Source organism: Brugia malayi, assembly GCF_000002995.4.
Source record: "Brugia malayi strain FR3 genome assembly, contig: Bm_v4_Chr1_scaffold_001, whole genome shotgun sequence".
Lineage (NCBI taxonomy): Eukaryota > Metazoa > Nematoda > Chromadorea > Rhabditida > Onchocercidae > Brugia > Brugia malayi.
This window is the reverse complement of record NW_025062475.1, coordinates 5,836,706-5,864,310: the sequence shown is the minus strand read 5'-3', so window position 1 is coordinate 5,864,310 and position 27,605 is coordinate 5,836,706. Positions and strand designations below refer to the sequence as shown.

General features: G+C 29.9%; 5 protein-coding genes across 7 annotated transcripts; 3 read left to right on the top strand and 2 right to left on the bottom strand.

Moving 5' to 3' along the window:
- Nucleotides 1-962: 962 nt before the first annotated feature.
- Nucleotides 963-1,705, bottom strand: Bm5773 (MSP domain protein; the record flags this gene model as incomplete). Its single annotated transcript, XM_001899644.2, has 2 exons — nt 963-1,187; nt 1,604-1,705. 2 exons carry the CDS (start codon nt 1,703-1,705, stop codon nt 963-965), a joined length of 327 nt encoding a protein of 108 aa, XP_001899679.2.
- Nucleotides 1,706-2,583: 878 nt separating this feature from the next.
- Nucleotides 2,584-3,786, top strand: Bm674 (Uncharacterized protein; the record flags this gene model as incomplete). 2 transcript variants are annotated; one of them, XM_001899643.2, is made up of 4 exons in its annotated part: nt 2,584-2,622; nt 2,860-3,054; nt 3,206-3,278; nt 3,635-3,786. In XM_001899643.2, 4 exons carry the CDS (start codon nt 2,584-2,586, stop codon nt 3,784-3,786), a joined length of 459 nt encoding a protein of 152 aa, XP_001899678.1. The 2 variants fall into 2 exon arrangements, with proteins under 2 accessions (XP_001899678.1, XP_042932616.1); XM_043076682.1 differs by having other exon boundaries at nt 2,604-2,622; nt 2,960-3,054.
- A 1,276-nt stretch (nt 3,787-5,062) lies between these two features.
- On the bottom strand, nt 5,063-14,306 carry Bma-toh-1 (Nematode astacin protease protein 30, putative; the record flags this gene model as incomplete). Its single annotated transcript, XM_001899642.2, has 9 exons — nt 5,063-5,180; nt 5,393-5,514; nt 5,790-5,878; nt 6,745-6,870; nt 6,985-7,165; nt 8,085-8,252; nt 9,132-9,225; nt 9,386-9,482; nt 14,042-14,306. 9 exons carry the CDS (start codon nt 14,304-14,306, stop codon nt 5,063-5,065), a joined length of 1,260 nt encoding a protein of 419 aa, XP_001899677.2.
- A 5,604-nt stretch (nt 14,307-19,910) lies between these two features.
- Nucleotides 19,911-22,912, top strand: Bma-dhhc-8 (the record flags this gene model as incomplete). Of its 2 annotated transcripts, XM_001899640.1 has the most annotated exons (8): nt 19,911-20,142; nt 20,556-20,706; nt 21,099-21,248; nt 21,401-21,536; nt 21,614-21,705; nt 21,944-22,064; nt 22,173-22,325; nt 22,610-22,912. In XM_001899640.1, 8 exons carry the CDS (start codon nt 19,911-19,913, stop codon nt 22,910-22,912), a joined length of 1,338 nt encoding a protein of 445 aa, XP_001899675.1. The 2 variants fall into 2 exon arrangements, with proteins under 2 accessions (XP_001899675.1, XP_042932615.1); XM_043076681.1 differs by lacking the exon at nt 19,911-20,142 and having other exon boundaries at nt 20,639-20,706.
- A 3,388-nt stretch (nt 22,913-26,300) lies between these two features.
- Nucleotides 26,301-26,660, top strand: Bm14278 (Uncharacterized protein; the record flags this gene model as incomplete). Its single annotated transcript, XM_043076680.1, has 2 exons — nt 26,301-26,377; nt 26,609-26,660. Coding segments are annotated over 2 exons (129 nt in total), but the record flags the coding sequence as incomplete, so codon positions are not given.
- Nucleotides 26,661-27,605: the final 945 nt, after the last annotated feature.

The window sequence follows — 27,605 nt, the reverse complement described above, 5'->3', positions numbered from 1 at the left end:
AGAAATGATCGATTTTATATTACCCTAAACGAACTATATTCGTAATTTTGCTCAACAGTTTCGAATTAATTATGCTAAGTTCATTAATGTATCAGTTGTAATTCAGTTGTCGTCCTAATTTGACAGAGTACTTTCACAGTTCAATTCTCTTAAATGATGAGTCTCCTAGTGTTGCAATCCTTTTTGTTATATTATTCGAGATTTTTTTTCTTTCTAAATTTTCTTTTTTATGCATTGCAGTAAGAAACAACCAATTTATGCAAAATAGCAGTGGGAAAATGCTATGATATCTACAAAAGATGTCAGCACATATGTTTCGTCATTGAGGGCAAATTTGAATTTTGATCTGATTCATTTATCAATAAACTATTTAGTAAGGAGTGACACAAGAAATTATTGTTCAAAAAATATTATGAAATGATAAAATCCGTCTGAATCCGTCTTAATCAGAATTTCTATCTGATCCGTCTTAATCAGAATTTCTAAAATTTCTAATAACTTAGGTTTAAAAATTTACGATTTTTCAGAAAATTATACAAATTTAAATTTATTCTTTCAAAATTAATATTTGTGGAAATATGACGTAACGATTACTACATACTGTTCAAAAGTAGATCGACTATAAATAGACAGAAATTGCTAACAATTTTAAAACTTAAACTGATGAAATATGTACTGAATCATTAACACAATTATTAAGTTAAGCTTGACGTATATCCAAATGCACTTAAATGCTGATACATGAATGATAGTTGTCACGTGTGTCCAAAATACAATGCTTCACGTATATCCAAATGATAATATCTCAGCTCACATTAAGAATCTGTGAAAACACTGTTATTTTTTTATATGTTGAAAAATTAAGGAACGATGAGTTTATTGCATGCAAACTAATAATCACTTCGACAGTGAATATAAAATAATTGATAGGAAAGCAATGATATAAAGACTCGACGGGGAATTTATTCTGCTTTTACAGGTAGAATCACTTCACCAGCTTGAGCCCCAGCTTTAAATGGTGCCTGAGGATCATCTTCTTCATCTGGCACCTCAGCCCATTGCACCACAAATTTATCGTCTTTGGGTGGTCCTTGCAGACGCATTATCGTTAATTCAGTTTTGTCACTTTTATTAACAAATCCATATACTGGGGTAACGCGATAATGTTCATTGTTTGTTGATTTTACCTGGATTCTCTTTTTTTTTTTTTTTTGAACAATAGATATAAATTACTAATTATTTGATTATTTTATCAAAGTTGAATGAGGAAGTAAATTGGAAATGAGAAATTCTAATAAATTCATTTATTGTATCAAAATAGATTTTAAAGCTTACTCATCCAATGCTAATCAACCTTAAATGTAATCTTTATTCTCTATCAAACAAATCTATAAATGAGTTACAGAATTTTCCAGGCAGTATCATTCACTTAAAACTGCTTGTAACATTGATCATCTCATTTCTAGAGCTTATATGCAGTATCAATTTATGATTTATAGCCTTTTGAAACATATTTCTTGAATTAATACTTATAAGTAAATATGGAAAATCAAATGCCTCAAGTATACAACTGCAAAATTATAATTTGAACTAAAAATATTACCTTGAAGCCTAAACGACTTTCTGTTTGATTGATAATATTAACAGTTGTACTGCCACCAGCGGCAGGAAAAGTAATCTCAGGTGGATCAATATTAAGTGCCATTCTACTATTTGTAATTTTCTTCTTATAAATCAGAATGAAATGCTTTTGCAGTTAGACCGTACAGTTGAAAAATTCAACATAATAATTACATTTATGTTAGCATTGTTACGCAAAATTTGCTTAAATTAGTTTATGAATAATCAATTATTCGATTATCCGTGATAGCATTACTTCAAGGATTTAATTTACATGAACTTCTACAAGTTCATGTATATTCATGTAGAATATCTCACTTGCTTTCAAGTAAAATTACATTAGCAAATCGAAGTTATTATTTATTTCATACACACTGAAACTAGAACATTTCTATATTTTATTACATGGGTGATATATTGAGAGCACTGATAGGTGATATGCTTTAGTGTAATCATTTATTGTATAATTTTTCATTGCCAATAACAGGTTGGATCAATTACATCTTTATATCTAATTATTGTTCCATCAATTCAATAAATAAATACTAAACCGAAAATTAGTGATGTTTTAGAATGCAAGTGAAGAAATAGTTATTCCGTAATTCAATATGAGTGCAGTGATCCATAATATCTTCTGACCCATCTCTTAATTTTAATTTTTCAATTTTGCAACAAGCATCAGAAAGTAAATAAAAATATAATTTAACTTTTCTTTCGATTTCATGTTATTTCATATCATTAGGTAGTTGAAATCAATTTATTCATTTGTTTATTTATTCATTTTTTGTTTTTGCTAAATGATTAATGTAGCTGTAATGATTTAGAAATTAAAATAAACTATTAAAATTTTTACGACTAATTTGAAAAACTATTTTGCCGAAACAAATATAACTCACTTGATAATACTTTATTTTTTGTAAAACTGTAATTTTCATTCAGCACTAATAGTTATTTCATTCACTTATGGCTCATCATTCTAAAATATGCATCTTCTCAATAAAGGTTAGCACAATCATTTGATATAATCAGCCTTGAGCATATCAAAACGAACATTTCAACATGAAATGACCACTGCTACCCATTCTACATCCTTTTTTGGCATCCCAATATTATATATATGCAAAAAGCAGCCACCTATGTGATATTGAAATTGAATGGGAACTTGATAAATAACCGTAGAAGTGGATGAAATTATTCCTTTGATCACAATTTTCCTGCATATTCATGCACTGATTGCAGTCATGCATGTATGTAATGTCCGCAGTGAATATCATCTTGGCTATTCTCTTGTTGCTACTTTCTATAATCCAGAAAGGTAAAGGTGTGCATGCTCTTGCAGACTACCTCTGTTTTATTATATTTATCATTATTGCTATTTTGGCGGCTTATTCCGCGATAAACGAGAATTTTATTTGGCCCTTACTTGCTGCAACGGTAATCATTATTGTTTTAATTTTAATTAACTTCTATCCTCTTTGACAATTTAGAATCCTTTTCAAACTTTTCTTCTTTTGTTTCTCATAATTAAAGTTTTTTCTTTTAGTTGCTTTATTATTATTATTAATCACCATGAACAGTATTTCAGCTAGCCATCATATTTTTACTATTAATTGCACTCGTATATCATCTCTTTCATTGTTATAGAAATCGAGTTGATAGTAAGTCTTTTATTCTTAACTGTTTTGTATCTTAAAGAATAGCAGAAAGGGGCAAAGACCCAACAATTAAAGCAAATCATTTCCAGCGTAAGGTCATACATATTTAATGAAACCTTAATGTATCTTAGCGTTTATAAAGAAAAAGCTAGACTATGATTTTTGGGTATAGTAAACTAGCAACAGAGATAGGATAAATAAGAAAGATATGATGTGTAGAATAGTTATAAACATTCGTGGAAACTCTTTATATCTTATTTTTCTCATTGGAAACACTTCCGCCATTTTTCCCCATATATACTATGAAGTAACGGTGTTGATAGATTGATTGATTATTCACTTATAAGTATAATTTTCAGTATTCGAAGTTGCTGGTTCAGCATTAATTTATTTGTCCATTTTAACTGTTTCCGGATTTTGCACCTTTATTGCAATCCGTTGGAGAACGTTTATAACGTTTAGAAGGAAAGTCAAGAAGCAACAGAATGCATCGAAGCAAAATTTTTATTGAAACAAAGAATAATCAAAAATTAATGCGGAAATGAGAAAATGACGCCTCCATAATGACAACATTTATAATTTATAGTTATATGTAATATGAAAAGAACCAAAAAGAAATTCGTTAAAAGATATCAATTAAAATTTTAAATATTAAAATACTTCAAGTTCTAATATTCTAACATATTTACGTCAGGATACGTTTGTCTCGTATCATTACAACTATTCTTTTCTTGTAATCGAGACTATTTTATATTTTTGAACTAAAGGTAGCACTTTGTCAATTAAACGATGACAATGATGGAAAGGTAACTGATGATTATGTAGCAAAAAAACAATGAAAAAAAAAGCTTTTTGATTTCTATTCAATTCAGTCACTTAAATCTTCTGGATCATTTGCTATCACCATACTTCTTCTGAGCGAGTAAAAATCGGAAAGCCTTTCATGCAAAACCAGAATTTACAAAAATGAACTGAAGCTTCAGGGCTTTCAAGAAACCTATAATTACTAAAAAGAACTTGAGATAATAGCAATTAGCTCCATGAAATTAACTAACTTGCTTATCAGGATTTCATCATGTTCCATTTGACAAAGCTTTCACTTATATGCGCAATCAAATCAACAATTTAAATATTTACGTGTTACAAAATTTCGCCTATATTGAGGAGAAATTTAAAGCATCGCGACACCACTGCATATGTTTATACATCATATAAAAGTATTCAGTTTTTTGTTGACGTCAAATAAAGGCGAACAGAAAGCGAAGTAGAATGAAAACTTAGTTTTCATAAACTTTTTGCTAACTTTATGTTATCTTATCCAAAATAGAAATTAATGATCTGTCTTCCCCTTTTCATCTGTAAATATGCTTGTTCATATGAATGTACTGTGAAAGCGACTTAGTTTCTAATATAAGTTTAGCTTTTTTAAAGAGAGACTTTTGCAAACTTCTGAACAATAAACTAAAGAAAGAAAGTAGACTAATGAAAACCTTTTATGAATGTATTTCAAGCATTCATTGTGAATATCAGTAGTAACTTTGATATTATCAGATGAAATGAAATGAAAAAATGGTTACATTAAAGATTTCAATAAAACTGAGAAGTGAAAAGAAATTAATACATAGCAAGTATGAATACAAAATCATGTTAAAAGAAACCTAATGGAAGAATATTTCCTAATGAAGCTGTTTCAATCACTTAAAAGTGATTGTTCTCATTTTAGTTTTCACTCCTGAATCTACGAATAAACTAAATTTGATTGGGTGATTTAAGTTAGTATCAATTCACTATAATTGTTGTCTGATATATCGAAGAGTGAATCTTGCCATTTTTCCATTTGGATGGAAGATAACGAAAATTTGATTACTCTCTGATATAGAATCTTCTTTTGGTCGATAGCAACAACTAAAAGAAGAGGAAGTAATTATGGAAAACACAAATCTTTGTGATAAATAATTGTGGTTAACACTTGTCTCCTTGCTTCTAATACTAACGAAACTAGAAACCACAAGAAGAACATTGAGCTTATGCTCATTTCTCACTATGATCTATATATGATATGCAATATCAGTGATGATAAATGAAGTTAGAAAGATAATTGAAAACTAAAACCATACCTTCGAAAACCAGTCAACCTAATATCAAGCTTATGCTTAATTTCTACATATGATTGGCACCCGTATGAGCATGGAAATTCTCCGTCACTAAGACGAAAACGTACTCGATTTCCAGCCGGAACCTGAAATAATTAAGCCTATTTTACCGGAAATGAAGAAATAGAACTGAAGCAGTCTTTTGTGAAAGAAAGGAACATAAGAAATAACGAAAAGTATAAAAAAAACAAAACTAAATAGTAAATATGTAGGAAAAAAATAATGACAAAATGTGTCGCGTGGAAATAATAATGAGTGATTAGAGGAATAATTAATAGCAATCATTATCAGTACATGAATGAAGCTATCACTAATACTAGTAATGTTAATATCTAATTGATCAAGAATTCATATCGCTTACCGATATCCTCCAATAACAATCGATATTTCCACCTTTTGGACTGGTTAATGTTTGCCATTTATCTGTTGCATGTAATTCAGCACCACATGCTAGAAATATTTTTCCGAACTAAAATTGCAATAGCAAACCTTCTTAGAATCTATATTACCTTTTTTGACCTTGAATTCCATTAGTCTAAGGATTCCATCAATAGATTTAAACTTAAATTCTCTTTTCATTTAATGTTCTCACTTTTCTTCCTTCAGTTTTCCATTTCCATTATACGTTTCAGCTTTTTCTTCGAAGTCTTAAATCAGTAAAAACTCTTCAAGATTCTTAGAATTTTATCAGCATACCGACCTTTCTCTCTCTCATTTTCTCCGATTACAAACACATCCGAGCAATCAGTATTCACAAACATAAACATATTTACTTAAATACATGTCATTTACAACCAGAGAGATGAGTGAAATTTCAATCTGCGAATTGTAAATCCTTTCTCTCTTCCCATCCTCTCCCTATACCTCTCTCTCCCTTGTAAAGTATTCTCATAGTACCATCTCTTGTATGTTTCGCACTTGAAGTGAACCTGTTTTCGAAAATTTCCTTTCGCAAGACATAATTCGTCTCAAAACTAGTTCTGATGAAGAGTGGAAAGAAAGGTGAAACATCTGATAATCGCGTTTATTATTATGATAAGCATGATTATCAGTAAAATGGAAATCTTTTGCTTAAAAGAAAATAGGCTGAAACTTTAAATTTAAACTGAAACGAATGCTTCCATAATGAGCGATAATTTATATGGCATCAAGATGTACATGAAACTCATCAACGTAAAACTTATTCCCTTTTTCTGCATATTTTCAAACAGTAGTGACAAATGCATGTCTCGATAATAACTTGAATAATTAAACATGAAAGTTGGAAGAAACTTTTTCTAGAAAAAAAAAAAAAGGAAAAAAAAAACGTTTCTTACTCGATGGTTGCAATATACTGCAATCATAGCCACCTAGACCCTCTGGACATCGACATCGATTGCAATTATTTGGATCTGGGTAACCTCCTGCTAAACAACGCCGTAGTCGTCGACCTGCACAAGCATCTGTAAATATAATAAGATATGTTCAAATATGATCCAACTTTAAACTGTCTTTCCTTGTTAAATATTGAGTTCAACGTTTAATTGCTTAATCTTAGCATATTGTGAATGATATACTTAAGCAGTAGATATCATTGATCACTTTGGCATCCAAAAAAGCCATTTTCTCGGTACCCATAGTCGTTACATATTTCAGTTCCTTGGGAACAATAGTGAAATCAGATACACGGACAGCATGCGCCACAGCATGATAATGCATTAATGAACCATAATCATAAGGTATACGTCGAGGTGATATCTGAAAATATGAGAAATTTGAAGAAATCTGAAAAATAATTCTTCTACGTTTATCTTCAAAAATATTATAGATTGAGTATGAAGAAGGAAGTTCATTCTGTGGAGTGCTCTTGATGGTACCAAAAGTCTCAAATGTTAAAATACTTAATTTACCTTTTGCCTGATCATTAATAATTACCGGATTATTTGGTATCAGCAAGAGCATTCCATGTAAGTTGAGCCCTCTGTCACCAATACTTCACATCAAACATTATATAAAGAACTTTTACAAAACAGAACAATAATAAGGACATCAAGGCATTTTCCTTAACAAATTAATGTATGCACAACTTAAATTATCAGTGATGAATATTCCATTCTTTCCCTTCATCTTTGCCCTCTAATGTTTTATATCTTTTAAAAATTCTAAAACTATTTTTTAACAATGTGTTATGCATTCATTGCAAATGTCTCGTTGATTCGTGATTTTAAACTGAAATGAATTTTAAATTCTTAAGATTAAAAGGACAAAGCATATGCAAATAGAATAAAACTAAATGAAATAATAAAAACTTAGAAATCAGACAACTGATTGAATAGAAGCCTAAGCATTTTTTAAGTATTCATGATATGAAATGCAAGATGAAAATAATATGTCAGCTCAAGTGGCTTTTATCAAAATTTTGTAAATGTTTACTTACCGTACTTAAGATATTTACAAATCGTTAATATAACTTTTAAAAATTAAAAAAAATATTTTTTAACATTTTTAACAATATATTATATTCATTGCAAAGGTATCATTAATTCGTGACGTTTAGATTTTATATTAAAGTTGTTCAGAAATGTCTGCCATTTTCAATGAAAGCATTTCTAACAAATTTAAAAATCTTTCACAAATAAAAATATTGAAATTTTATTTTATACAAAATAAAACTTACTTGTCTAATACCAAATGCTTGAAGCATACTCCGAAATGGCATGAAAGATGCTGTAGCTTCATCCATAACATTTTTCCAGTTGATTGAGATGTATCGATCCCGATCAGGCCGTTGATGGGTATGCCAGAAGCCCAGTGCATGTCCTGTTTCGTGTGCCACAACGTATTCCTTTAGATATTCTAGCTATTCCATTGATGAATGATTGTTTCCCATTAGGGAGAGACATTTGATAAGATGACTAAGATGACTCTACCTGTGAGACAAATACGTTGCCAGCAAGTGACGGACTATGAAAATTTTCTAATCATTATGCACATCGTACTGATGACGGCATTCGCTATTACATACTGAACTTTGTTATGGTTGAATCTTTAACGAAGCTTACAATTTCAGTTTAAAATTTAATAAGTTTGTTAAAATACTGACTATTCGTATTATATGCCTTTAGAGATGCTGCCTATACAATACCTACTCTTTATTTTCGCCATAGATAATCAAATCATCAAATTAATATTTACTCACTCATTGTTAAATTTTGCCATAAGATTTATTCATCAGTTAATTCTCTTTCAAAACTGATTCTTCAAAAATAAAAAGATTGTTCAAGTACGCTTTTAAATTACTATTTCAATTACGGAGGGTTATTCAAATGATTTGAATTGAATAACTTTCCTTTTTTCCCCCACTATTTACTTCCATCCCCGTACAAAAGTGTCTTCAAACTGGTATTCTGAAACTTGCTTTTTTGTGATCCATATATATAAATGAATGTTAAGACATAGACATAATTTTACTTGCTATCACTATTTGTGAATTTTTGATGATTTTGGAAATAAGTTTTTTTTTTTCCTTTTCAATTCAGTATAAATAAAAATGTTTGTATTAGTTAATATCAAGAAAACTATTATTGTTATTGGATAAGCAAGCCATATGAGTAATTTCATAAAAAGTGAATCAAAACACAGTCATTAAAATAAACCAGACAGAAAATAAAAACTGGAAATAAAAAAAAAAACGAGTTTTGATAAGTCAGACATAAATTGTTACCTCGGCACATTCGCTCCCTATGATGATATCCTGATATCCTCCATTTCTTCCAATATATTCTGTGAAACAACTATCACCTCGTTCAAGTACATATCTATAAACTACTCTTAAAAAAAAAAAAAAAAAAAAAAAAAAAAACCATTTCACTTATTTTGAATAAACTAAATTGAGATCAAAAAAATTTTACCATTTTAAATAAGCATCAGAGTAAACATGAAAAACTGTTTTCACTGCAAAAGCGGAAAAAAATATACCTGATTGCATCTCTTGCTTGCAAATTTTCTTGAAACCTTAAACATGTAGCTTCTTCCCACATACGTATTCCACGTCGGATAAGATTTCGAAAAGCATCTGAAATAAATTTCCCTTTCAGTTCGTTATTATTTGTTCTCGCTAATTTTCAGCTGATGTCATGGGAAATTTTTCTCATCAAATGTGTGTCATACGAAAGTAGTAAAAATTTGACAGTATGATTAATTACATCAAAAAAATTTCATTAAACATGGTTTATATACAGAATTAACACGACCATTTAAACTTTCAGTTCGTTGAGGTTAATTTCATAAATTAACCAAACATGAAAATTTATTATTAGTTATTATTATTGTCATTACTCATATATTTATTGTTTTATCTTTAACTCCTGACATTTTGACTTCTTGCTTCAGAAAAAAGGAGTAGCATTTCGCATTTACTGTGGTTTCATATTTCTTTGAATTATTATTTTACATTAAATTATCGATTGAATACTCGATGAATACACAAATGGACGGACATCGAGAATATTAAAAGTATCCCTAAAGTTGTCGAATATTCAGTAGTATTCAAGTAGTATAAATGAAATAAAGAATTGTGGTTCAATAAGGACATGGAAAAGTTGCTTCATCGTTATTAACTACTACTGATACTCTTAACATATTACTAATACAGATATCAACCAAAGATGAAACTCGTACTATTATATTATGTGATACCCTTACAAAATGTCATATTAAAAACGCTCAATAAATTAGAAAATTAAAGTATCTAAGATTCGAGTGACGTCAATTGCATGAGAACATAACAAATACGCACACATTTTACAAGAAAATAATGACGTGTAGTTCAGATCAGATCAAATATTGGAAAGATAATGGCTAGAGATGTATATGTGCGAAACTTAACGAACAATTGTCGCGAAAAATGTCATCATCAGAAGCTGAATTGTTTCAAATTGAATTATTCGATTTTATTTTACTTAAATATTTTCAGATGGAATACTTGACTCTAAAGAATCATAAAATAAGAACAACTTGAATTCCCAAACTTTTTCGAATTTTTGTTATTTTCAGCTATTTATGATCAAATCGATCTGTTTCTAAAATAATTGCAAATACGAACAATTCAACATTGATATATGCGCCAGACTTTAACGAATGACCAAATTTGTTGTTGAATTATTGATTAGTTGTTGTAAATTAATAAAAATTTTGTAAGAGTATGTTTAGCAAATGTTCCCAATAAATTTTATGCATAAATTGTTTTTTAAATTATAACATTAATCCTAAAAGGTTCTAATGTAATATAAATTAATGCTATATTCTAATGTAATACACTAATGAAATAATATTTTAATATAAATTCTGATGTAATATAAATTCACACTAGTTTTACTCTCATCGATTTTATCTATTTTAATGATGTTTCCTTTACTATGTTTTCAGGATAAAAAATTTCTCCATTAATGGTCTCAAACTTTCGAATAAAATCTACATTATGCTTAACGAAAAGTGAAATGAGCTTAAATCTTTTCAGTTGATTGATTGATAATGATGGTGATAATGATTATAATTTATGATGATGATGGTAGTGATGACAATGATTATGATTTGTGAAGATGATAATGATGATAGTAATGTAGATAATGACTGCTTATCATCTGTTTTAATTAAAATCACCAATTCAAGCTGGTTACAGAAATGCAACGTAAAAACAAGTAGTGGTAGTAGTGAGGAAAATGTAAACAAATATTTTCCTTGTACTGCTCTTCTCTTTCTCATTCTTTTCCTCTTTCCCTCTCTCCCTCATTTCATGATTTATTTAATTCCTTGCAATAGTATTGTTTCATTATCTCTATCAATTAATTAAATTCAAGGAAGGAAACGAGATTTTTTTATCCGGATGAATCTGCTAAATTGTAAACTAATTTAAAATTGCATAAAATTAGTGAAATAAGAATTGAAAAGTCAAGAAGAATTACTTACAATTAATTTGAAATATGCCTTCTCTTGGGGAAGTAACAAATATTACAGTATGTGTAACCATCTGGAACATTTCATTCCTTCTTTTGTTAAACCAATGAATGACCTTTATTCCTCTTTGATATATAAAAGAAATTATCTTTTTGTTAAAATTTTTACTTTTTATTAGTAAAATGCTATCATTTATCATTTTTTCCACCAAATTGCTAAATGCTAAATTAAACTGCATTCAACAGCCAAATTAAAATTTCAAAATTTTCAATAAAAATTTTTTGTTGGAAACTTTTGACAAGAGGTGATCAAGCAAAAATTTGCAACGTAAACTATGATCAATCCTATAAATATATTAATTAATAATTATTATCGCTACAATATTTATCCTTGTCAGATTGTAAAAAAGAAATAGATTATTTTGATGAGGAAATCAGCTTTTTGTCACCAAAGTTTTGCTTCATTTACGACAAGCTTAATGCCTATTCAAATCGACAAAATTACATTAGTTTGAAATCTCATTCATATCTCAATAATTACGCTTAATCCTTTAAATAAATAATTGATTTTTGTAGTTGCCTTCATTTGTCTTAAATCACTCAAATAAAATTAAAAAAAAAAAAAAAATGTTCCATCCGGTTCTATCAAAAATGCAATAATTAGTCTCATCAGATGTCATATTGCATAGTTTTCCTCAATATAAATTAACAATTCTTTCTTTTTTACGCTGCCATTTATTTTAATGATATCAGTGTTGATATCATTGAAATGTTTCTTGTTGGCAATCAAATCAAACATTGTTATTAGCATGCGTTTGTTATATTATGACATTGAAAGAGTTGTAAATTGAATTTAGAATAAAAATGTCAAACAGCCTGCAGAAATACCAGAATTTCTCTCATTCTACCAATTGCACACTTATCGTCATTACACACAAATTGCATTCAAACAATTGAATGAAAAGAAGCATTTTAATAGCGGAATAGGAACAATTAGGAGATTTTTTAATTCAGTGAAAATTCTGGTTTATGTAAATAACTTAATTTTAAGGATTATTCAAGTTTATCAAAATAATACTGTTGCAAAACATTATTTCGTTGTAAATCAGGAAAACTAGCTTTACTGAAACTTTTATCAGATGTAAAACTTTTTTCATACTTTTTTATCCTATGAACCGAACACTTTTCCATTTTATCATATTTGGGTTTTTATGAATGTAAATAAGGAAAATATTAGAGTCATGGAACGTAAGTTGAGAAGAAAATGGCGAGAGGTTTAGTTATACAATTTAATTAAAAAATTATACAATTTATTAGTGTACAAAAGCCTAACTGCAGACTATGAATCGAAAAGGAATTAGTAAAATGTGTATGCATTTAAACAATCAATTAAATCCTGTAAAAGTATTATTTTTAAAGAACTTATAGACATAAGTGATAAAACAAACTCTTCAGAGATACATATTATAGCTTTCTAAGGCAGTCAAGAGGGGTCAAACTAACATATCAGATTGCTAATATAGGTTGAGCTAACGCATCAGGTTTCTAAGATAGGTCGAAATAATGCATAAAGTTTTTAAAGTAGATTCAGCTAACATATCAGATTACTAAGATAGGTCTTATCTCTTTGCATACTGAAGTGTTTCATTTCACAAATAGAGACAACTATTTGTAACAAAACTTCGAAATACTTGTGGTAAGGTTGATATCACGTCAAATCAAATAATCTAGATAGGAGCAGATAATAAAACTTTTTTTTGATGTATCTTTTAATATTACTTTTTCTTCCTTTTTTTTAATGATTATTTAATGTGAATGAAATATTTCATTAGAAGTCACAAAAAACAATCATTTAAGAAAGGTCGCATTAACCATTATATTTCAAAGAAATTCATAAATTCGTTTCATTATCTATTTGCTAATGAATTTAATATTAGCTATTATATTTCTATAGCAAAGATGAGGAAAATCAAGTAATTAATATTGAATATAAATTAATACTATAGTGTTGTTGTTGTTGTTATTGTTACACACTTAAACGAAGAGACTTAAAAGGGCAAAAAACTTGAAATAACGAAAGACTTGTTTTGCAATTCCTCCTCCTCTTCCTTCCGCTCTTTTCCATCCTTCTCCTTGAAATTTGAAATCTTTTCCTTCTGTTGTTTTCCTCCTCCTTGTTTCATATGCATCAAATACCATCATAATATAATAAAGTTCAAATTTAAAATTATTGGAGAATAAAATAAAATAAGCACATCAATTTATATTTAAGTATTTGCTATACACAAGCAATTATGTTTCATTGAATGCATTTCAAACTTTTTTAATTATTAATTCATAAATATTTCAGAAGATAACCATTTTAACAAACAACAGTAATAACAACGACAGCAGCAACAATAACTAATGTTAATTTGTTTGTAAAACAAATACGTTAGCATTTCTTTTAACTTATCAAGCAAATATATAAATTATTGTTTCGAATTTGAGGGGCATTCAGTGAAAGTGAAAAGTAATTAATTGTTTCAGAAGGAATGAAGATGCCTACAGAATAATATTATGCTAAAATGATAGAAAAACCCTTAAAATTTTGATAGAAAGATACTTAAAAATTAAAATTTTGTTTTGCGAATTAAGAAAAGTTTTAGGAATTAAAAAGAGAAAGCTAAAAAAAACTCACAATCTCCACCCCATATAATATAGGGGATTGTTATGGATGGCCATTCATATAATGGTCCAGCAATAATTTGACGTCGACGCCTGAGCCAACTGAATTCACTTTTGGATACTCGTTCGATGATACCAATGTGTAATTCCTTATTTGAACTCATCACATCCATACCGGGTAGCATTGGTAATGTTGTGTTTATTAACAATATTGCTTCACATATTTCAATAGGTAGTAATAAAATAATAAGGTGTGATAATTGGGCCACAATAGTCATCATCAAATAAGTATAAAAACAGTTAATAATTCTTGGATATAATTATTGTTTTAGACGTACGATTACGTCTAAGAACAAATATTAGGCTAATTAGCGACGTTTTTTCGTTTTTTTTTTTTTTTCGTTGTTTATTATTTCACTTTTTTTTCGGAGTAAATAAAACGCAATAGAGATAGGTGGAAAAGAGAGCGCAAATAGCAGTTATCGTTGTTAGCAACAAGCAATAACGGTGGAAGTCGAAAAGAAATAACGAAAATAAGGAGCTTCTTGCGGGAAACCGGAATAGGTCTATCGTATCACTCTGCTTGCAGATGTGATGATGATGGTGGTGATTGCTTTGCCTTGTCTTGTCTTGCTTTGCCTTCACGGGATATTACCATCAGTATCGCATCTAACTGCTAAAAATGGCATCTCGTAACCTTAATGATGCTAAACTAAAGCTAACAGCAAGTAACAACCATACATTAAAAAGGAAGGGAAAATCTGTTGCTTGTTTGATTATTCCGCCTATCTGGTTATTCTATTAGAAATGCGTCATCGACGCTACTTTTGCGCTGCTGCGCACAAATTTAAATGTCCTTGTATCTTGGATGATCAAAAAAGAGAAAAAAAATATATTACCAAAATTCTGCTCTCAGTAGCAAAACTAATTTTTTACAATACCTGTAAATACCGGTTACAGATTAGTGTGCGTCAATTATAAATGAAACCAATGATAATATTGATCAGTTCTTTTCTTTTAAATCTTTCCCAGATATCAAATACACAGTTTAGAAGAAGCTAAACAGAACAATGTAATACCAAACAATATCTGTTTTTGCTTTATCGTCGTTGCTATTATTTTACTAGTGCGAAATATCAAAAGATTACAATCATTGCTAGCATTTCTGTAAATTCAATTTTTGAAACAAATTAATTTTGATTCTCAATTACTTCTTGATCGTAAAGAATGAAATATTTCAAAAAATCATTTTTCTTTTAAACATTAGAAGTTTAAACTGATATGATTAATTTGAAACAAGTAGCAATGAGCAGTATTTCAGAAAAAGAACCACTACACATACTGTTGCATTAAAAGAGTGACCATTCCAACGACAACGGTGATGACGACTATAACGACAGCGAAATGACAACGACAACAACGACACTTTTAAGGATACCTCAACTGAACTCAGTTGCAACCAGCAATATTCACAACAGATATATGTCATACCCTACCTATGGTAGATAAATTTTGTAAACTTTTTCATATAGCGTGCATCATGTCAACTTGTTTATTTATGTCTGCCTTTATACAAGTGAACAGAATCATGTAAATATTGTTCTGTTCTGCCCGCTCCACCCACTTTCCGGTAATAGCACATCTTTAATAAATCTTTCCCTGACATAATTATTATCCAGGCTCACTTTTGTATTAGTAAAAATCTGTTTGTGCCTTGTATGTGCACATATGACCGTGTTTGTCTATTCCAGTATCACAGTAAAGCTTATCTTTTGTTCAATCTAATTTACATTAGTTTATTATTTTAACCTATATTATATTAATCTAATTTAACTTGTGAACATAAAGCACTTTGCTGTAAAGCACTTATACCTGTGTGCACGTGTGTATCCGTGTATGTTTATGGTAATTAACACAATTCAATTTCATGCAAATATTTCATTGTTACCAGCCTTTAACCTTCATTACATAAACGATAGTATCAAAATAGAATGTTCAGTCATCAACTTAACAGTTTTTTTTTTTCTGATTTGTAAATTAAGCTTCAGTAATTGTTGATCAACTTCTTGGCTAATTATCATTTTTATTTTTAGTAAGGAGATAGTATGCGTATAGATTATTTCCGAGACTTATCATCTCGTTTTTTTTAAAAAGCTTAATTACTTTTTTTTAACTTACTAAATCCAGTAGTCCAATTATGATACATCGATGAGTACAAATTGCTCATCGTATCTCGCTTTTTTCAAATTAGTGAACCTTTCTCAATCAAACAAAATCAAACCCATTAAGATCTACTAATTTCATTGTGGCGGTCTTTTCTTTTCAACCTCTCAATCACTAATTTGCATTTAATGTATTACTCAAAACTATTTTCTACAACTTGGATAATGAAAAGAAAAAAAAGGAAAAAGTGACAAGATATTTCAGTATACCGGAAAGCTATACCCAAAATTAAGGCAAGATTTTTGCTAATTTCAAACCTGGTAACCATCACTTTCACTCATCAATGACCTTCAAAATGGAATATATTTCAAACAGCAGTGTCCTCTTTTTGTTACATTAGAACACAAATTATTTCTTCATTTAACCTTCGACATTCGTCGATACATTTTTTTCTTTCTGAGGGTTCTTTTTTTATTGTTTTAAAGGGACGAAAATCACCACAACTCAACTAATACATGTGCACACATACACATACAGGCAGACAAACACACACACACACACACATACATACATACGCATACATTGAAATGGAATGGATTCATGGGAAAAAACACGTTACAAACGAATATAGTAAATTAATTAAGAAAAATGAGGTGATGAATTGCAATTATTTTCAATTCTGAAGTTATGCATGGAAGGTGCGACACGTCACTATGAAAGATAAACTATTAGATTAGAAGGGTAAACTGTTCAAGTAGGAATCAATGCTGCAATAATCTTTTAATATTTTTCTTACAAAAATAAAGAAATTTTATTGGCAAATGCCTATTTTCACCATTTTGAAATGTTTCAATACTTCCTATAAGTATCACTATTTTATGATAGGTGGAAAATAAAAGTAGTATTTCAAAATCATTGCAAAAATGTCGTCCTAACATTTTTTTTTCAGAACTTCTGAATTATCATGCTTTTATTCTTTCTCCGATATTTCTATTCGAGGCCAAATATATTTTCGCTTTTGTTACATTTGTCATCGAATACAACAATACGTTACAGATGACTATCAACGTTGGATGAGTGACCGATGCATTTAATTTCGCGCGATTATATCCAACCAATGTGATCATATCCGAGGTAAAGACGAAGCTGACATTTGGACAAATGCTTGAAGAGATATGCTTTAAGATTGTAGTTTCAAATTTCATCTTCGATTATTCCTATACAAATATTTCACTCTACTTTTATAATACATTCAAAAGATCACTTGAGCCTAAATTTTTTCCCTACAAATGAAAGGAAAAATACTGATCGAAATGGATTAATGAATGTTTAAGAAAACGAAGTTGTATGAGGAAACATTGCGTCACGTATTTATCATCCGAATTGGAAGGAAAACTCTAGAGTTGTAAGTTTAAAAATGAACAGGTTTGACGACAAATTAATAATGCATTTTTTCTGCAAATTGCTTTCTAAAAGGATGACATGATTACAATGACAGTAACAGCTATGTATTAGTGCTATTTGAAGATTTTTGATTAGAGTATTTTTAATTTCTAATTTCACATCTATTTGTTAATTGACTCCTTTTAAATTGACAAATCTATTAATAAAATTTTTGGAGAAAGAAATAAACTGAAAAATTATTTCAAACAGGTTTGTTTTAGAAAAGGATGAACTGGGAGTAATAATAGACTTTAGAATTCGATGTCAAAAGAGGAAATGAGACAGCAAAAGAAAAACACGTTTTCTATGTGAAAGCATTTGAATGCAATCCAGAAGAAGCGTTATGATAAAAGAACGTTACAGTTGACAAGATATGTGACACAAATTGAGAAAATGAGTTGAAGATAAAAACAACATTATGATACTATTGCATTACGATAAAATAGCAATCATAATTTGCTGCATGAAAGTTTGAATCAAATTTAATGCTAAAAGAATTTTATGTTAAGGAAGATAATACACTGAGCAGAAATTGTACAGAAGAAAAAAAAAAAATGAAATTAAGAGGAAAGATAGTAGAGGAGAAAATAATTTATTTCAATGATCATTCGGTTGAAATTTTATTACTGCTATGAGATGTAAGGTAACAACAATAGTTGTGAAGGAAAGATTCTGAAGTAAGCAAAAGTAAAGGAACATTCCAATTAATAAAAGCTTAGAAAAAATCTCAGATATTTTAGCCGTAATTATCACATCATCAGAGATCTACTCCATGTTGTCTTCGCATATTTTCAAATTTAGCATTGTAAGCTATCATCTAAGCATGATAGAAGCAATGCAATAAAGCCGCAAGAAGAAGTCATGTACAAGATTACCTGATCATTACAATCATGATTATTGGAGAGAAAATATAGAATGTGAAACGAATGGAGAAGATATAGTGATAAGAAAGAAGACTGATAACAAAAGCATATCATTTGTGAAAATCTTTGAAGTATTGATAAAATGTACGTACCGCTATATTTATTGCTTTTCAAAGAGATCGATGAAGTTACAGTCGTGCTGAATTCCTTCATTTCTTCAAATAATGCATATGTGGAAGTAAAATGGGTAGAAGCGAGCATTTTGTTGACAAGCTAAAATTGACAATAAGTTCAAGATAACATTGACGAGCTTAAGGTGACAATGACAACCTCAAGATGACATTAACAAGCCCAGGGTGACATTGACTAGCTCGATGTACCAATTCCTATTTCTTTCACTCATAAATGACTGCACACTTGTAGGTTCCATCCTTTGACCAACTTCAAAACAAACAGAAATGAAGCTGCTACTGTCACAAGTAGTTATGGAATCCTTTTCTGCCATCAATAGCAAACGTTTCGATGGTTAATCCGTCCTTCTGTTTTCCGATTTTTCTGTTGTGTGGCATTGCCAGAGATGATGAGTTTGCTGTGTTGATGAGGTGTTCTGGGATATCCTGGTGCTTATGCGACATATCAAAACTTCGATTCTTTATTGTAGAATGGTATAAAATTCTCTTTTGTGTAACAGCGCAAAAAATTCGTTTATAATATGTCCTTCGTTTTATAATACTTTTATATATTAACAACTTATTTTTCACAGGCGTGTCTATTGTTACAATGGGCGAATTGGACTCACAACAGAATATGAAACGTGGGGATCATGGGGGATGGAGGATATGTACTGATTGTTAGCTTGTTTGCTAAGAGGTAAACTGTCGAAGAATATTTATACTTATATTCATGTTTAATGTTTGTGAATCTTCCTTTAATCTTTTTTTAGGTAAGTCTAGAAATTCCGTAAGAAACAAATAATATGAATCAAGCAATAAATATGATGCTTACCGTGGCAATAATGGTAATAAGTTGAGATTTACTTCTTGTTTATATATGACTGTTTGTTATATACTTCCATCGAAAAGTGGTCATCTTTGTCTTATCCTATAGGCATGAAATCTTGGTGGTAGTCATTTCTTCTTTTACCCTTGCTATTTCTTTTGTTAGTTTGTAGTCTATCCACACACACAATTGAGGAGCATGAATACTTTGTTGTCAATGTAACAGAATAACTTTAAAATATTTATAACTTTGATATTTTTTAAACTTTAAAAACAGTGTTGAGACAGATGATTTAGTTATATTGAACTCAATATCCTGTCTGAAATAGTCTTTGTAGTGTTTTTAAGTATCGTAAGTGTGAAGTTTTTGTTTTTGTTCCAGTGTTTGCGAGTGTAACTGATATTGGGAAAGACTATGTCGTTACGAAAGATATGCAAAAGTGTGTCACAGGCATTGCCTGCAACAGTAGCTTGGTCGTTAATAATCGTTTGCACAGGATGTTTTTTCTATCTGCTCGCACCGGCAATAGTTTTACAATTCTCGGCTTGGGGCTATGTTATGTGTGCTGTCGATGCTATTCTGTTTCTTTTTGTAATGTCCAATTTGTTTATGGCAACCACTATGGATCCTGGCGTTCATCCTCTTGGTTGGTTCACTTCGTTAACGTTAACAATGAATTTAGTATAAAGACATAAGAAATAGAAATATTGCAACAGTCACTACTAAGTAAAATCATAAAACTTCACCGATTCATTTTACTGAATCATTTTATTTAGTAGTGTTCTAAGTCGTTCAGGAATTGTTTTTTTTTTTTTCTGGATAATAGTCGAATAGTATAAGCATAAAGGCTTAGTAGAGTAGTTTGACAGTAGTCTGTTTCAGGAAAACCAGACATAACACATACAGTTGTACTGGTCTTAGACATCTGCATTTAATGACCATAAGAGTTTTGATGTTATATTGTTCAGAATAGTTTCAATATTTTCGTTCAAGTATCTCTAGTTGGGTTGCTCGTGAGATGTCAATAGTTTCTTATTCAAAAATGATCCATCGCTATAGCAAGTGCTGCGGAAGAAACGCAGTTGGACGACTTTCGTTCACCGCTTTATAAAAACGTGGAGATCAATGGTATCACGGTTCGTATGAAATGGTGTGTTACATGTAAATTCTATCGGCCACCGAGAGCGTCACATTGCTCGGTTTGTAATCGGCAAGTTGGCTTATGTTTTGCTTATTTTTTTTCTTTCTTTTTTCTTGTAAAGCTCTAAGGTCATTTCATTACAGTAATGCTAAATAATGCTATGCTAAATTCGCTTTCTTTTTTCATATTTTTTTCCAAGGTGAAAATTAATTGGTTTGCAAAAATTTCCTCTAGTTACATTCTTACTTCAAAATTCACAGTGTTTTTGAGGACCCAACATTTTTACTACCGGGAAACTGTATACTTTACTAGATAGAATCTTGTTGTACTCGATATTAAACCTAGTTCCTTTAATTTTGCTTATTAATGGTCTTTATCAATAAGAAGCAGAAGCAAGTGACACATAAGAAATAAAGAATTTTTTAAAAATGTAGCATTGTTCTTGCTACAACTATTTTCAGATGCATAGATGCTTTTGATCATCATTGTCCATGGGTACACAATTGCGTTGGTCGACGCAACTATCGTTATTTCTTCTTATTTTTGTTTTTTCTTAGTCTGCATATGATTTGTGTTTTCTCGTTGGCGCTGAGTTACACAGTTTTGAACAGGTTTGTTCTATAGTTGTTTCAAAAAGCACTAACTTACAATATTTCCTTTATTTTTTTTTAAAGTTATGGACTAATCCATTCTTTTGAGTGGATTTTGGAACATGCTCCTTGGATAATACTATAGCTTTGTACTTTCTAAGTGTTTGTTCCAGGGCGGATTTGCTAACAAGGCCAAATATGTGTTCAATTGTTTTAATGGCACTTTGTGTGTTGCTGGCGGTACCTGTTGTTGGCTTGACCGGTTTCCATGTTGTTTTAGTTGTTCGTGGCCGCACAACCAATGAACAGGTTTCAGCTCTTATTACTTTGTTCCACATTTTCCACAAATTTTCATACTTATTTTCTTTAACATAGAATATTTTTAGGTAACGGGGAAATTTCGATCGGGGTACAATCCATTTACAGTTGGTTGCTGGGGCAATGTTCGCCGTACTTTATGTGCAAGTCAATATCCTTCGTATGTGCTTTTTTTTTTCACCACTAGAACAAAGATAAAATATCTGAGAATAACTCATTTATTTAAGCTGAATGTTTGCACATATATGTGCACTCGTATATTTCTACCGTCTTCAGTTAATGAGGTTGGGTTGTAAGTACAATTTTAACAGAAAATCTTATTTATTATGGTGTTTTCACTTTTTGATGAAGTTATTTTCCATGAGGAACTCGTCAGACTACTGACTGCAAAATTTCAGCTTCGAGACAATATCAGCAAAGGAAAGTCGAAAAGGTAAAAAAGGTTTTCTAGATGGTATGCCGTCTGTGGTATATGTTCCTGACAAAAATTCTTTCTCTAGAGGAGGTGGACTTATTAGGGTATGTTTTTCTTATTCATTATTTATAAACATGATTGAACATTTATGAATGTTAAATGCGTTTGATATATACATCGTCATTTATGTTGCTTATAATTGGAAACTTTAGATGCGGCAAGTTCCAGAAGATGATCAGTCTGTTGGCACTGCAATTTCGGTAGGCCATTCATTTCGCAAGGACATTCCAGAAAAGGGATCTAAATGTAATTTATTCGACGAGCAGGATAATAAAAGTTTCCGCCGTCAAAGTGCTATATATCATGTAAGTATAATAACTTCATAGTTCCATCCGCCCCCGAGAGGATCTGAGCAGAAGATTTTCTGCTCAAAATTTTCTTATAACATTTTGTTTGAGCATACATTTTGCTTTAAATCTTTACCAGTTTCTCTTGTAGACATTATCTAATTACTGCAAGATTCTTGATAGTATTTCGATGGTCAGCTATTGTTTAATAGGCAGTTACGTTTTGAAATATTAACTGTGTTATTTTTCTATGCAAAAGTTTATAGCGTTGCACTTTTGATTAAATCGCTAAATAATTTCAGGCAGCTGTGGAAGAATCAATGCGTTCAGCACACAATAGGATTGCTATTCAATGCAGCACAAATGATACTAAGATGACTGCAGTAACCACTAATGACAAGAAATCAGTTACATCACCGGCTACCCTAAGTGATTTCGAAATAATTCGTTCGGAAAGTGTATTTGCTAATGTTAATTCAGATCCTGCTACTGGTTTTCGGTTTGTCGAGAATGGTGGGCAACTGATCGATAATTCGAGACCTCTGAAGTTCACTGATGCAGTACGTATTCATGAAAGTCTCAGTGCCCACAATGTAAATTCATAATGTTGGTGTATCCTTGTTCTCTCATTATTGTCAGAAGTTGTACATTTTGGGTAACTGTGAGACATTTCAGGTTCTCCTTTAATAGATAATTATACTTCCTCTTACATATAACAATTTGTATTTATTAAGGCATTACGAAAGAGAATAGTGACTAATCTTTATAACATTTTTTTCATCTCCGTAATAAAAAAATTTATGTTTTCATAATTTTTTAATTGCTTAGCTAGTGATTGTGAAGTTATTTACTTTTCCAATTGTTATTTTATTATTCATTTATTATTGCGTTCTTTTCATTTTAAAAATCGGTCCCGAGGTTTTTACTACTATTTTCTCTGGATAACTTCATTGTGGTTCCCTTTCTTCACTACAATGTCTGGTTAGTTCATATAACATGTTATTTTTAATTCTGTTTTAGTATCTTTCTCACTAGGTATTTATCTTTATTTTTTTTTATCAGATGCCTATGGTGCGTATCTCTGCAAATACTATTTTTTGAAATGTTTAGATGGGAAAGGACTGAGAACAAGGAACACAGCACTGCATATATGTTAGGTTATACAATTATTTCAAGCATTTTCTGTATTTGATTTTTTTGTCTTGAACATGCCAGTCACCGATAAGTTTCGCGAACAATTGTGTGCTACATACTTTGATTATATTGTACACTTTTATCATTACGTAGTTTCAAAATTCCGTTTTCGGGGGGAGAGGGGGTGATATCTATTCTTTTTCCGCTTCTAACATGCATCGATTGACTTTTTGCATTGATTTTCTATGAAGACCGATCCGTTTTTTTTGGATTCTCATTGTGCTGCAATGCATGTGATCTATATCTTATATTGAAATATGAAATTTAGTAATTTTCTTTTCTAGCAGAGCTGTGAATAAAAAGTTCTCTAAGCAGAGTTTTTATCACATTAGTCGTCTTCGCATAGTTTCTAAAATTAGATATGTTATGTAGATAAAACTACTTAATTCTATTAAGTTTTTCAGTAAATAGAAATTTGTGAGTGAATATGGAGTTGCTCTGTGTAGCGTTTTCATTCCATATAATAGAAATAGAGGTGTTTTAGCTCTGCAGCTCATACCACAACTTCGTATGTCATGCATTTGTCAGTGTTTTTTCATTTTGTCAGCTTAGCTTTTTGTGTATAATTAGCATCAGTTTGGTTTTGTGATTTTGAAATCAATTGTTTTATTATTGAATTTTGATATTTGCTGAATCCAATTAATTATTTCACAAGCTTTATTATCCAAGCAAAAATAAGATTAAGTTCACTGAAAAATTCTTGAAATTTTTAGTCCTTTATCATTCACCGTATTGTGTATACAGAGATGTCATCAGATATGAGTATTCCAAAATCGGATGTGTTTTAAGTGTAGATGGGTGATTTTTCTGATTTACGGTATTTTATGAGTAGTGTTTTAAAGCCTTCCTTCTTCTGAGATTTTTTTCAATTCTATTTACAGTTCTACTGTAACTTCAAGTTTGCAGAAATTTAATGTGGTAACTGAATAATTTGCAGTTTCTTTTTTTTTTTTTTTGTTGTAGTTAATCGAGTGATGTTTGTGAAATGTACAAAAAATATTTGGCATCGTTGAATATCAACGGGTGGAATATTAACGTGATTTTTTGTTTATCGCTTTGTTGCATGCGTGGTAGGTGTTGCTAAATATGAATACAATATTCATGAGTGTTATTTACTTTCTGAATGTTCTTTAATCTTTTGGATATCTTGCTGCTGTTGCGTTATTATACATATATGCTTTCAATGAAGAGTATTAATACATCCTATTGGCTTTTACCAATATTCCAATGCTCTATTCCATTAGATGTCACATAACTGATTAAACTGCTTTAGAAGGATAAAAGTCGATAGATGCGGTTGTATCCATAATTACCACGAGTTACACATCGGTGGCTATCTTATTAGCTGAAGGTCGTACAAACTTTATTGAGTTAATAGGTGTATTCTAATTGCATTAACTACAGTGATGTTTGCCTTATTTTCTAGTGACGTAAAATGAAAACTTTATATTGCAGGAAGTTGTTAGCATTTTAAAACTAGTAAGATTTCATTATTACCCAAAAATCATGATCAAAACGTTTATCATTTCTTTGTAAAAGTCTCTGCAGAAATTACATTTTTTCCTCATATCACTGACATGCGGAAACGACCATAGAAATGTCATAAACTTTTCACACTTTGGGTTCTCGTATTGACATTGTAATGTTGTTATAGTTGTAAAAATCACTAAATCAAGATTTTGCACTTTTTAGCTGCTATTGAAAAACATAACTGAAGTAAATCCAATGCAAATTACAAGTGAATAAATTATACATTCAGATATTAACACAAATTAAGTGATATTAATGAGCAACTTTCTTATAGGCATTTTTGCTATCATTCATGATTATTTATATTCTTTGAAATAATTGTTATCACAGATTATTAAAACAACAAGAACTGAATTATTTTACTTCCAGATTAGAACAATAAAAATTGATTTTCTTTCTTCCAGGTAACAGACCCATTCTTAGTAATAGTAATGTTATCCCCTTCGTTTCATCAAACCTTTAGAATTGAATTATTTTTTAAGTTATTTAATGCTAATATATATATTGTATATCATACATCAAATATTTCTACTGCCGTACCATAATGTACACTTCTATTCATTTGTGTATTTCTATTATATGCTGCTAATTATCTCTTAATTGACCTAGAAACTAAAGAAGCCTTGTAAAGGATGGATTAGTGCTATTGTAGAGAAAATGCTTGCAATTTCATAAAGAATTTTTCATTTCATAAGAATTAAGCACTGAAGTCCTTCCTTTTGTTTATTCACCGTTCTTCTGTGATGTCTTTTCCTCCCACAATTTAGCAAACAAAACCATTAATACCTTTCTCCAAGGTAATTTGATTGATGTAAATGCTTGAAGTTAATGATAACTACATTTTATCTACCACTTATAATTTGTTGCTTGAAACAGTTCTGCTGAAGTGATCTATTATCTCCCCGATGCAAATGATGGGTTGCCAAAGTAAGTAAATGATTCTTACGAAAATTGTTGTGATGATTCTTACGAGAATCTTACAGTGATCATTTTATGCCATTTCAAACATTCACTAAATTACTTCCTAAGCCATATCAATTTTATATAAATGTCAAAAACAAAGAAATTTATGAAAGTAGAAATACGACAAACTATGTAAAGGATCAGCGTTTCTGGTTGAAGTTCAACCATTAATTTTTAACTCCAAGTTACTGGCCAATAATTTTCTGATAATAATAATAATAAATAATGGTAAAAATAAATTACCGTTTTTTTAATTCCACATTTCATTTATTAAATATATCATTCAATATTCTTATCATGTTTTTAGGTGGAAAAATTTTGCACTGTCTTTGTTTGATTCATCAAACATTTTTTGTCATAATGTTTAATCAGCATTTAGAAAGGTACGGTTTATGCATCGACGTGCAAAGGATGAGACGTAAGATAATATTTGTTTATTTAATTTATTCCTTGGCTGAGCTGTCGTAGAATTTGCATATTGATAATAATCTTATGGACTTTCAGTTTGAATTACTACCAATACCTAAAAGGTTATTTCCATCAGATCAAATTTATGCAAATATAAACGCAAATAACATTTGTTTGGCCTAATATAATTGCAAAGTAATTTTCAGATTGAATATATCTTTCCTAGCAGATTTTTCTCAACCAAACGGAAAATTATAATTGATACGAATAATTGCACTACCATCAAATTATTGCAATTACTAATCAAAGGATTCACTCTATTTTTAATTAATTAAACCTTATTAATATTCTAACAACTCATATATTATAAATATTATGATGAGCTTATAAATATATGACGAGTTCTCAGTTATATATGCCCATCATGAACTTTAAAAAGTGATCCTGTCATACATAGAAAAGTTTTCTAGGGATAAACGACATTTGAAACGACATGCAAAGATAAGTCAGTAACAAGAAAAAATTTCAAGAATTGAAACTGTCTCAGCATCTATATTTTTCCAAACCAATATATATTTATTATCCATATTTTCTCTCAAGAATTTAAGAATCAATTGTTTACCCTAAACGGTACGGTTATGATTAAAATGTAATTATGCAATTAAAAAAGTGTTCTATCAAATATTATGGAATATTAATACCAAAACAAAGTTTCGTTGATTATATTTATCGCAGTATAAATTTTGGAATAGAATTTATGCTTAATATTGGAGAGTATAATGTTAACTTTTAGTGAAAACATGCAGCGAATATTGATAAAGCAGAAGAAAAAGAAAGCGAGTATGCAAATCAAGTACAGTTTAAATAATTAATCTCAATTTTTTTCACAAATGGCAAACATGGCTTTATTCGAAAAAGTTAGCATTCTCATGTTGGTGATAATAGATTAAATGATATAAGTTCAATACAGTGATAATTCAATGGTAGGTTGCAAACAAAACATGCGAGTGATTTTGCATATATATTATACAACAATTAAAACATAGCCATTTTTAATTTTATTAATGAAATTTTGTGTAATTTACTACGCATTTGTTGTATTAATTTAATAAATAAAAAATGGTAACTACTAGAAATGTTTGAAATTATAATAAAATAACAGATATGATTAATTCATTTATCACTTGTAAACTCAAGTGATAA